The sequence below is a fragment of the Ahaetulla prasina genome, chromosome 3 (genome assembly GCF_028640845.1).
Source record: "Ahaetulla prasina isolate Xishuangbanna chromosome 3, ASM2864084v1, whole genome shotgun sequence".
NCBI lineage: Eukaryota > Metazoa > Chordata > Lepidosauria > Squamata > Colubridae > Ahaetulla > Ahaetulla prasina.
In genome coordinates, this window is record NC_080541.1 from 194810517 (window position 1) to 194823514 (window position 12998).

Genomic DNA, 12998 nt, shown 5'->3' on the forward strand with positions numbered 1-12998 from the left:
CTCTTTAGTTTATTGTGACCCCAGCAAACACAACCGGCAAAAACCCCTCTTTAAATACTCTTTTGGTTGAGGCTTCAACCAATCAGCAACATGCAATTTTCCCGCCCAAAATTCCCTCTCAAAGTTCAAAATACATTACAGGGAGCATCTTTATGGAGCACTTGTGGCTGATCCCCTTTATCCAGGGAGAACTTTTGAGGTTCTGATCCATTTGCTGGCTCCTCATTCTGCCACAGTCATTGACTCTACAAAAAGCAAAGCTTCTTCAGTCTGTAATTGTTTTCCCAGAAGTCAAATGTTGGCAAGAAACTAAAAAAAAAAAAAAAGCCTGTAAAACTCAAATTTACTGTGTTTAGGAAACCCAACTCTTTAATAGGCAGATTGTAATGGAGATTTTATATAAAAAAGAAGCTGGCTGTCCTTTGAAGCAAGACAGTGATTCTATACATTACATGAGAATTCATTAAAACTAACATCAATAGAACTAGAAATAAAAACTATTTCTCATTCCTGCAAACCTATCAACTGAAAATGCTTAGTCAACTGCTTGAAGGTTTCTGTTTATGGACTTTCCACACACTCAATTGCAACAGGGAACAGTTTCACATGGCAGCTGCCACTCTGAGATTAAGCAGTTTCTTCCACCCACACATAGACACTGGTTTCCACAAGTATAGAAAAACAGGCTAACTTACAGTTCCAGGTATAATATATATTGTGGTGCACATGCCCACGAACCAGGTTTGGTTTTTCCTATCATTTATTTATTCATTATTTCAATGGGGAACATGCAATATTTCTGCTTCACTTCCGAATGTCCTGCATTAGCAAAAAAAAAGGTGCTATTTGCACCAAGAAAGACTCCTAAAAGAATGCCTGGTTAGCACTGTCTTATATGGAAGAATGTGCACAAATGTCAAAATTAATTATCCTGATTTTAGGAACACTGAGAAGATGGCAACTTTGGTAGTAGCATGAGGAATGAAATCAGACAGATTCCCTTACTTAACAGACTGTACCCTGTAGAATAGGGTAGCCTGAGCTCATGCCTTTCAATGGTGCTGCACAACTTACAAGGTTGTGCAACACCATTACAATCCTAACCCTTTTTCTGGTTTGTTGTTCCAATTCTACCTTCCCTTCACACTGCTCCTTCCTACTCTATGTCTTAGTGCAGGAGTATCAAACTCATGTCATCACAGCGTCATCACATGATGTATTGTGACTTTTTCCCCCTTCACTAAACCAGGGGTGGGCTTGGCCAGTATGTGACGCATCAGGCCCATGGGCCACAAGTTTGGCAGTCCTTAGTGTCTTATGGTATTCTACATGTGACTCTGAAAGGCATCCTTCCAGGGTGTCTCAATAGCAGCATTTCTGAACAAGGTCATTAATTAATACATTTATCAGGACCTAATAATTTCAGTGAAAGGAAGGGAAATTCTGGCAGTATATTCCGTATAAGGCACAGTGGTTAGAGTGCAGTACTTCAGGCTACTTCTGCTGCCTGCTGGCTGCCTGCAAGTTGGCAGTTCAAATCTCACCAGATTCAAGGTTGACTCAACCTTCCATCCTTCCAAGATGGGTGAAATGAGGACCCAGATAGTTGAGGGCAATATGCTGACTCTGTAAACTACTTAGAGAGGGCTGTAAAGCACTGTAAAGTGGTATATAGGTCTAAGTGCTATTGCTATTGCTATTTAGACCTGATGCACACTAGAAATTACTTAATTGAAGAAAGCCATTTCTGGATTTTTCAGCAACAAAAAGTGGCAATATCAATGTTTATACATAGTTAATGCCACAATCTGCAAAAGAAGAAACTCAGTGACATATTTCTGTAATTTCAAGCATCTACCCATCTTCTTTCACACAGAGAACCTGAAAGTTCCCTTCTTCCTTCCTAATCATCTATCCAAGTTTATCTGAAAAAATTGCAACAAGAAAAGTCTCCAGCTGCTGGCAACTTTTAGGTGTGAGCTATGCCATTCTTATATATATTTATTTTATACTACTCTTCAAGAATTACTGAGAGAATCAGATAATCTATATCCACAGAAAGCAAGATTTTTCTTGAATTTCTTTATCAAGGTTTATTGAAAAAGAATAATGTGAGGTTCCAGAAATATCAGCAACTGGACAGGAAAGGAGATTGCTCTTTTAACTGATAACAGAAGACTGTCCAGCAGATTAGAATCTAAACTCTCTCTGGCTCTAAAGATACCATCACATCTCTCTTGAACTGTCTGAATTTCCTCACTTTTTTTATAGCCTTGCCAATGATGAGAAAAGCAAAACACAGAAGAAAAAAACTAAAGAAAAATGTTCTTGTAAAAAAATGTGTGTGTGCATTTTAGAGCTAAATCTGAAGTAAACTAATCAACGTATCATTTTACATTTTGAGCATAATAGCCACAACTCAATATAGGAGTAACTTCCCTAATAGAAAAGTTACTCCCCAAATTTCTCTGCGACTTCAAATAAGTTTTAATGCGATTAATAGCTAGGAAGGGTCTTGGATAACTCGCCATGGCCAACTCAACACAGCCAAATTGCCACAGTCAACTTAATAAACAATTGCTTGCCATGGCCAACTCAACACAGGACAATTTGCCATGGGACAATTCAATGCTGTATAAATCATTTCATTCAGTTACTTTTTTATTGCTGATCACATTTTCATCAAAATTATTGTAACTCTTCTATTTCTGGATTGACTTTCTTTCTTTTATTATTATTATTAGACACAGTTCCACTGTGATTAATTTAACTTTTATATTTGTCCCATGGCGAGATGGCCAAGGCGAGTTGGCTGCAGCGTGCTGGCTATGGTGAGTTATCCCATTGCATTCAGTAAACTGCAGTGAGGATTGGAAAGAACTCCTAAAAATAGGAATAAAACTGCTTCCCACTGTTGTGGACCCTCTGGACAATCAGGAAATATGTATGTTCTCCCTCATATCTTTTCCCTGAATTACAGATTGTGAACTATCCATTTTTAAAAGAAGTGAGAAAAACTTTCCAATATATGGCATCTTACAGTCTTTCCTGCAGTGGAAGGTAAGTATCAAGAATTTTCAAATATTTGTCCCTTTTTTTCTTCACCATCTAAAAAATACATATTGCCCATTCATCATATAGGAAACAACGATTCTAATATCTATGGAAATACGAACCACTACTTGGCGAACTTTTATTCTATAGAAAATTGGATTTATCTATAGATAATGAAGGGAGTGTTAGTCATGCCAACCAAGCTTTGTAAATTTTTATAAATATTAAAACATCTTCCCTTGATAATTCTCAGTCTTCTTGACTGGATGCTACAAGTACTGTTCCTCTTCTTTAGGGATGTCTTTAAAAATAACAGTTATACAAGCACACACACTTATTGCCTACACTTCATTCTCTCAAACTATACAAATAGCAGACTGCCTACACTTAAAAATGTATGAGTCACTCACACCTGCTTTCTATGTACATCCATACACTGAGTTAAGCATGCAGATGCAGATAGGTCTTTAGCAAAGTTTAAAGTATAATCTGTTCTAATAGATTGATCTAGGACAGGCATCTTCTTGATTTTAGTAGGCATGCTTTCTGCAGAGCTACTCCATTTTTATATACTGTTTACTGGGCAAACCAAATAAACATATGGGTGGAAATAAAAAAGTCAAGTGATACAGCCCCCGTGCTCACCTCCACTTCACACTCATACTCTGAGGCATCCAGAAGCATCACTCTGCAGACAGCACTCTTGAACTTTTTTGTGATTTTCTGAGGAGATTTTTGGGCCTTGCTTGGAGTAGTCTTCTCAGATAACCCATCTGCTTCACTGTAGTCCTTTTCATCCATATCCACAGCCTAAAAAATAAAGGTAGAATCAAAGAATATAAGGGAAGTAAGGCAACAAGGTGACCGTCTAGTGTAATTTCCTGTTCAGTGCAAGAATCAGCTACTACATCACCACAGTGTAAGTGCTATGCATTTTTATGTACCCTTCCTTTATGACATTTCTGGTTTTGCTCATTCATTCTATTCACTAAACTAGGTTGACATTTTATTTGAAAAGCTTTCTCACTAACTATTCAACTGCCATTACTTGGAAGATAGACCACATTCTCCTCATAATACACTGAAGATACACTAGGATCACCATCTTTATGGTTTGTCCATATAATGAAATGTATAATGTGCTTTCTTCTGTTCTCTAATTTTACAATAGAACTATCAGCAACTGATACCACTTAAATTAACTGAATTATATTCAGTTATAAAATGACTCCATTACATATAAAATATTTGTCAGAAGATGTAAAATATTTGTCAGAAGATTCCTACCAGTTGGTAGGAAAAAGCACATGACTGAAGACCTGACACGAAGGACAAGTCTTATTTGAGATCACCACTGTGTTGAATTTCTATGGCATGTTATTGGCTCTTGTGGTCGGGACTTTTGATGCATTTACATTTCATTCATTCTTATTTTTCATTCAGATCATAATGCTTTATGAAGAATAGTACCATTTTCTGCTGGGGGAACAAAAAATTGACTCAAAACTTTTTAGTCAGAGGTACAGGCAGCCTTCAACTTGCAACCATTCATTTAGTGACTGCTTGAAATTATAACAGCACTGAAAATAGGGAACTGGTTTTCACACTTATGACTATTGCGACATCCCCATGGTCATGTGATCAAAATTTGGGCACTGGCATATATTAATAACATGTGATCACCATTTGTAACCTTCCCAGCTGGCTTCCAACAAGCAAAGTTAATGGGGGAAGCCAGATTCACTTAACAACCACATGATTCACTTAACAACAGCAGTGATTCACTTAACTGTGGCAAAAAAAGTTGTAAAAGGTGGAAAAAATCATTTAACAATGAGTTACAAATTTGGGGCTCAATTGTGGTCGTAAGTCAAGAACTACCTGTATATTTACTCAGAATGTTTATATCAAAGAGGATTGGGCTTGATTAGTACTTTGGCTGGAAGACTACCAGGAAATGCCGGAACTGGAAAACTGAAAACCTTTTTCTATATGAATGTGACAGGGGAGCGGTATATGCACTTATACACAAAACTGCATTAGACTTGCTTTCCGTATATAGATTATGCCATTCAGTTCTGTGTAGCACAGTTGATTCTTGCCCCTCCTAATATATTCAGTGTGCATTTTTAATTTTGACTAATTTTAACTCTATGCTGCCAATCAACAATTTTATACTGAATGATACCATAGGTGAAAATAAAAGGAAAAAAATCGCGTAATTATCTCTTGAGTGAAAATCCAATAATTCCTAAAAGCAAATTTGTTAAGATTCAGCACCAGACCATTGCAAAATGCTGACAGCCTGGTGCAGTGATGTCATTTATGGAAAAGAGAAAGTTTTGCTTTCAGTCTATGATACTCTGTACACCAAGCTAGCATCATATTCAACCACTGCATGGCTTTTAATATAAAAAACAATAGATGCATACCATATGATAGTGGCCTGTGAAAAGCATTTATATTTCAGGAAATATCTATAACCCTGTAGCTAGAAAGGTTAGGTCCTTCCCACTGATGATACTTTCAACTTCAATCTGTACTCAGCAACCAGATCAGTGCTGGCCCTTTTGCAATTGCATTCCTCACACAATAGAGATAAATTTGATACAGAAAACCCTGAGGAAAAACCAGGGAGTGAATGAGGATTGGTTTTAGCCTTGTAATATTTCTTTTTTGACAGAATTACCTGGCAAGAGATACCTACACATTGTTGCTACTACCTTCTTGCTATGTTCTCTGCCTTGTGCAATAATACAAACACCATTCTTAATGTCCATTTGGCACTTCTTATAAAATAGCTGTACTGAATCAATGGGCATAAGAGCCTCTCTAGATACAACCATACATTTTTAAAAATTCTATTAGGTTGACTTTACACTTGACATTTTTATTTCCTGATAGAAATGTTTCTGATGGGAAATAGCATAATACTTTGTGGTCAACACACTGGTGAGATAAATGGCATAAGCCAGGATAATTGTTATCTGCTTGACTAGTAGGTGTTGTTCATAATAGGAAATAAGAAGGTATTTGAACATTTTCTCCAATGCAAGACTGGATTCTGCAATAACTAACATTTTGTAACGAATTAAAGCTTTTGAGAGGATAACAATGTGTATCACTTTTGTTTGCCATCTTTAACTCAGTAGTGAAGCTAGTTTGGTGAAAAAGAGAAGTGAAATGTAATTATTTATTACGCTCGGCCTCTGGTATGTCATAGCAGCGGCCCTCAACATTTTGAGTACTAAGGACCGGTTCCATTGAAAGAGGTTTTTCCGCAAACTGGAGAGGGCATGGTTTTATGTGCTGCCTACATCCTGAGGATGGGGCTTCACTTGTTTGTGCAGTCCAGTTTCTGGCATGCCACAGACCTGTGCCGATTCACGGACAGAGAGTTGGGGACCCCTGTGTTACAGAGTTATATGGAGTAAGTTTCTTCGGATGGGACATATGAAAGTAACAACTTATCTGGTTCCACTTTTATCTTGCCAGAACTCTTTTATTTCTGAGTTCAAGGATTAGCCTTCCCTCAGAGTCCTTGCAGCTTGGTCAGAGGCATTCCTCTTCCATCATTAATATTTTACTCTGAACATTATATGAAGATACTCTTGATTGATATCCTGATCAGCCTTTTTCTTTACTAAATCGCTATTGCCTTGCATTGAGTCATGGACAATGATATGCTTTAGTGGACTTATTCCTTACTCTGGCCACTAAAAATAAATTATGGCAGAATACTGTCTTGTCTACTACACACCAAGGTATGTATTTTCTCACATTTTGGAATAAATGCCCTTACGATGGCAACCTACAATAATCTCACCATGTACCCAGATTATTTACCTCCTGCTTTATAAAAAGAATACAGACTATACTGAAAATAAGCTAAAAACTTGTGTTTTTGTTGTCAGAGCATTATTTGTCCCTCATCCATAGCAGGGATGGGACATCTATGGCTCTTGAGGTGGAGTTGGATTCCAACTGTAACCAGGCCCAATTAATAATATTTAGAAGGTCAACAACGGTCTGCCCTAGGGGTTTTAATGTAGTTAATTTTTGTATTCATTACTTTGTGGGGCCACTTTTTTAATGCAAATTTTGACACTGACTGATTTTTTTTTCTTCTTCTTCTACGCATGCGCAGGATGGCGGCGTTCTAGGAGTCATGCTGACAGCGGGTCGGGTTTTTTCCCGGCCGTGAAGTCGCGGAGGTGGATGCCAAGCTGCCCGGACCCACCGCCCCATAGATCATCCTCCCGACAGCCGGAGGGAGACCTTTGGGTCCTGTCAGACCCACGGCTGCCGGGAACGGGGCTGGAATGTCGGGCGGGCACCGGACGGCGGTGGCCATTTTGGCTGGGCGCGGCATGGAGCGGCGCCCACTGAGAAGGGCCGGGCCGGATCGCGGTTCGCTACCAGGCGGCCGCATAGGTCATCAGCGGCCGGTTACCCGACGTGTTTGTCACCGGCGGAAGCGTCCAGCGGCAATGATATCACCAGCGGCCTTGATACCACCAGCGGCCATTACCATCGGCGACGAACGGCGATGAACGGCGGCGGCCATTTTGGAGGGGCGCGGATTGGTGCGCGCTAGAAATGGCCGGGCTGGATCGTGGCTTGCTGCAGCCGGCCGTCATGACATCGGCGGCTGGGAGTGGGCCCCTGACCTTTTTAGCGGCTCTGTTTAGCAGCACTGATACCAACGACCCTTTGGACGGCAGATGGCGGGGGCCATTCTGGAGGGGCGCAGAGTGGTAAGGAGTGGCGCCCACTGGAAAGGGCTGGGCCGGACTGCGGTTTTACTGCTTGACCGTTTGCCGTTTTGTCATCATCATTGTACCATCGGTAACATCTGGATCGTTGGGTCGCACTATGGCTCCGCTATGACCGCACTTGTCATCACTGGCGGGCAGCTGGACGGTTTGCCGCACTTTCTTTAGCGGCATTGTTACCGCCGGTGTTGGACACGGACAGCTCTGGCAGGCGGAACTTTGACTTTAGTTGACGGGCGACATTATGGGCAGAATCCATCAGCCCAAATTCCATCTTTTATTCCATCTGACCGTTGCCCTACCGGCCTTTTGGCCGTGGTTTGTGACTGTCCTGGTTCTGCCCGCCGTCCGCGATACCATCTAGCGACCTGGGAATTCCTTTTCCCCCGCTGTTATTTATATCTTTATGCATGAAATATACGTCTGCTGAACTTCTTCGACTGCAAGGTTCCCCCGCCTTGCAGGAATGGCCCTCTGGGTTATCGAGGGCCGGCCTTAACGAGGGGTCTTGGGACCCGGAGAGGTGGCATGCGAGGAAGAAGAATTTATGGGGTTTTGGACATAGGTTTTTTAATAAGGGTTTTTTAAAGGGGGGGAGGGAAGTGACGGGTGGGGGGAAGAACCCGTCGGGGAGGGTAGGTCCAGTCCCAGGATTTGTTCACGGCGCTTTTTCACCTGGTCCGAGGGAGGGGGGTGAGGGGTACGTTCCAGATGTGGAAGTTGGTTCCATCTGTACGGTAAGTGGGAGGGGCAGATATGGCGGAAGCAAGGGGCCGTATCGTTTTTTTGGGAGCACGTGTTCGCTGTGTAAAAGCGATCACGTGCTCCGGCCCCCCAGTCTTTTCCCGTTCCCCGGAAGGTCAGGATCCTCAGAGCCCGGGCCTCCGGTTGATGTTGTGTAATGCCCGGTCCGTGATCAATAAGGCCCCCGTGATTTGTGACCTTATCCAGGGGGAGTCCGCGGACTTTATGGGCATTACGGAGACCTGGCTGGGCGCAGAAGGGGGGGTGCCCCTAGTTGAACTGTGCCCTCCAGGTTTCCGAGCATTCCATCAACCGAGGGCCCAGGGTAGGGGTGGAGGGGTGGCGGTTGTAATGAAAGAGGGTCTGGAGCCGAGAGAGACCACTGTTCCTCAGATAGCTGGTTGTGAATCCCTTCTTGTGAAGTGGGGCCATAAGAATCAGATGGGTCTGTTGATCGCGTACCTGGCTCCTTGCTACGTGACTACAGCCCTGAACTGCTGGAGGTGCTTGCCGGGGTGGCTGTTGAGATCCCCAGACTTTTGGTCATGGGTGATTTCAACTTGTCATCGTCCGGCTTGTCGTCGACAGTGGTTCAGGAGTTCCAGGCTTCCATGACGGCCTTGGACCTGATTCAAGTAACTGATGGCCCTACTCACATGGGGGGATCCGCACTCGGAGACTTCAGCTAGTCCAGAATGCAGCTGCGCGGGTGATTGAGGGAGCACCACGTTGTTCCCGAGTAACACCACTCCTGCGCAGTCTGCACTGGCTACCTGTGGCCTTCCGGGTGCGCTTCAAGGTTTTGGTTACCACCTTCAAAGCGCTCCATGGCTTAGGGCCCGGGTACTTACGGGACCGCCTGCTGTTACCACATGCCTCCCACCGACCCGTGCACTCTCACAGAGAGGGTCTTCTCAGGGTGCCGTCCGCCAAGCAGTGTCGGCTGGCGGCCCCCAGGGGAAGGGCCTTCTCTGTGGGAGCACCTACTCTCTGGAACGAACTTCCCCCCGGTTTACGCCAATTGCTCGACTTTCGGACCTTTCGCCGGGAACTGAAAACTTATTTATTTATATTTATCCAAGCGGGACTGGCCTGATTTTTTAAATTTTAAATTTTAAATTTTAAATTTTTCAATTTTAATTTTATTGGGTATTTTATATGGTCAATTAGACGGTTTTAATTTCGGCCTTTATTGAATAAGTTTTTTAATTGTTATTTTTGTGTGTATATTAATTGTTTTAATGTAGGCTGTATACCGCCCTGAGTCCTTCGGGAGAAGGGCGGTATAAAAGTTTAATTAAATAAATAAAAATAAATAAATAAGCTATCCAGGATCTTCAGAAATAGATGGCATACAAATCAAGCAAGCAGGCAAGTACAGACCTAAGATTAGAATACACTGGTTATATCACTTGCAGCAGATCAGTAAGGTTTACTAACCCAACTTCTTAACAACAGTAACAACACATGCTTCTCATGAATTAGGGCTTTGTTATCTTCAAGACTGCCTATCTCGAGACTTCCGGTTGGCTCCGTGGGTGATGGCGACAGTCTTTTAGACCGCCAGCCTCTGGATCTCGTGGAACCACTAAGACAGCACAAATCAGCTGTCTGGCGGTTTGGAAAACCCCTCCCTCAGGAGAAGAGGGGGAAATGAGCAGAAGGGCTGAGGTAGAGCTTCCCCAAAATTCCTGGGGTGATACCAGGAGTTTGAAGGGTAAAGCTCCCTACAAAAGCCTGACGTGCTCCGGATCCAAGGCTTTTCTGCCTCTGGCGGAATTAATCAATATCGGTCCTAGCTCTGGGACAGATATTGGATTATAAAAGGATTTTACACCGGACAGAACAGAAGCAGGAGGACTGTAATTGCAAGTAACGATTCTTAACTCTGTCATCTTGTTTCAACTTGAAAATAAGAAGGAAATGACGCCATGATCTTAACAAGTTAACGGGCGGAAAGTGAAAGTGAGAAAGCTGTTGTTATTTCATGTAGCGCTGCCAGAGACTGTTGGAGGTTTTTAAATATAGGTATAAAAGGACAAAGGCAAGAGGTTTTAAGACTGTGTTTGTAGAAGACTTAAAAATAATTATTATTAACTTTAACCTTAAGAAAATAAAAATCTAAAAGAAGATGACAGCCAAACAAATAAAAACAACTGTTACTAGAAGTGCTGGAGTATCCCCATCTCACACAGCAGATACGAAAGCATTAAATTTAGAAGCATTACAGGAAAATCTGAAAGATTTTGTGAAAGAATCCCTGAATGATGCTATAAACCTGCAAACTTCTCTTATTGAAGAGAAATTTAAACAAATGACAGATGAGATGTCAGAAATGAAAAATCAGATGTCAGAAATTCAAGAAGGAAATAAAGAAATTAAGGAAGGATTTGTTATAGCAGTTCAAAATCTGGTCTTAAATTTGATTCAGTTGGAGGAAGAAGTAGAGGAAATTAAGCAATCTAACTTAAAGTTGGAAAATAAAATGGAGGAAGTTCAGGTTAAAGTGGAGAAAGCAGATGGCGAAATTGTTTTGGTACAATATAGGGCGATGGAATTTGCTTTACGAATCAGAGGGTTGAAGGAAAATAAACAAGAGAATCTTAAGAGAAATATTTTCTGAAGCCTTTGCAGAGATAATAGGGAACAACCAGCAGATGTGGCGTTTTAAATTGACAAAATTTATCGTGTGAACTCTTGGATTGCTAGACAGAAGCAGCTGCCAAGAGATGTGGTCATTTATTTTACAACTAGAAGAGTGAGAAATGAAATTCTACAAGCTTCTTATAAGGGGGAAAAATTCAAGTAGCTGGTCAAGAAATTTTGATATTGAAAGAAATCCCTCCTAAAATGCTGAGAAGTAGAAAGGAATATCCATTTCTGGTGAATGAACTAAAAAAACGATAGATAAAGTATAGATGGGATATTCCATCTGGGATTATAGTGTTTCAAGCAGGAAAAGCACATCGCCTTAATACAATTTGGAAAGCGAGAGATTATTACGTTAATGTACTAAAAGTTGGAAGCCCACCGTCACCAGAAGGCAGGAGAAGAGATGTGGATGAAACAAAGAAGGGAAAAGGGGTGAAGCAGGCACAAGACCAAGCTGGAGCTATAGTTATGGAGGAAGACTTACTGCAAGTCTTGGACATATCTAAAATGGGATTAGAAGGTGCAAAAGAACAAAGGTTGACAAGAGCAGCTATTAAACGTAAGGAACAAGAAGCAAAGGCTCAACAAATTCAAGTGGCAATTACCAAAACAGAAGCAGTGGGAGGAGCAAGACCGAAAGTTAAGGCTGATTTGCAGCTGATGGTCCAAGAGCTTCAGATTGCCAAAAATGGCAGTTAGACTTTTATCCTGAAATTTTAATGGTTTGAATTCACCACAGAAGAGAAGGAAGATATCTCATTATTTGAAACAATTTAAAAATGATATAGTTTGTTTACAGGAAACACATATTAGAACTTTAGATCAAAAATATCTGATAAACGCAAGGCTGGGTATACACTTTGTTGCTTCAGCTCCAGAGAAAAAAAATGGAATAGTTATATACGTAAAGAAGGGTTTAGCAGCGAAGTTAATTGAAATGGACAATCAAGGAAGATATATTGCAATTGAACTTCTACTGGAGGGGAAAAAATACTTTTAATTGGTGTTTATGCATCTAATCAACAACAAGAAAAATTCTTTACATTTTTAAATGTAAATGTATTTTAACAGAATAGTACATTGGGGTCAATTATGAGGTTTTATAATGTATTGATAGAAATAGATTCAGAAACGGAATTAGTTAAGGACTGTATGATAAAATGGGCACAAAACATTCAGCAACCCATAATGCTGGAAACATGGGGAAAAATTTGGGTTAGAAATGTTAAATTTACACAAGCACAAAATTTAAGAGAAAACTTTTATAAAATGTTTTATAGATGGCATTTAGATCCTAAAAAACTGGCATGTATGTATCCGAACATGCAGGCTAAATGTTGGAGATGTGATTGTGAGGATGCTACTTATTATCATGTATGGTGGACTTGTAAGACAATCAAAGCATTTTGGATAAAAATCTGGTGGATTATGTAGAATATTTTGAAAAAGAAGATAAAATTTACTCCACAGTTGTTTTTATTGGGCATGATTATGGAATATACGGTAATAGAGACTAAATAGATTTTAAATTTAATAACAACTGCAAGACTCTTGGTTGCGCAATATTGGAGGAAAGAAGATTTATCTACAATTGAAGAATGAACACTTAAAGTATCGAACTTAGCAGAAATGGCTAAAATTTCTGTGTATTTGAAAGACTATTCTCAAGAAAGATACATATTGGAATGAAGAAGTTGGATTGACTATATTCAAAATAAGTATCAGACTAAAAAATATCAAATAGCTTATGAGTGAATCTAGGAATTGTATTAT

The 12998-nt window shown here is 40.7% G+C and overlaps 1 protein-coding gene across 9 annotated transcripts in view; it reads right to left on the reverse strand.

Moving 5' to 3' along the window:
• Positions 1-12998, reverse strand: part of EPB41L1 (erythrocyte membrane protein band 4.1 like 1) — a 196772-nt gene that overhangs the window by 51684 nt on the left and 132090 nt on the right. For all 9 annotated transcript variants that reach the window (XM_058174661.1, XM_058174663.1, XM_058174660.1 and 6 more), the window contains one exon: positions 3700-3864. In XM_058174661.1, coding sequence (XP_058030644.1) covers positions 3700-3864 — 165 coding nt within the window. The remainder of the gene's footprint in view (positions 1-3699; positions 3865-12998) is intronic.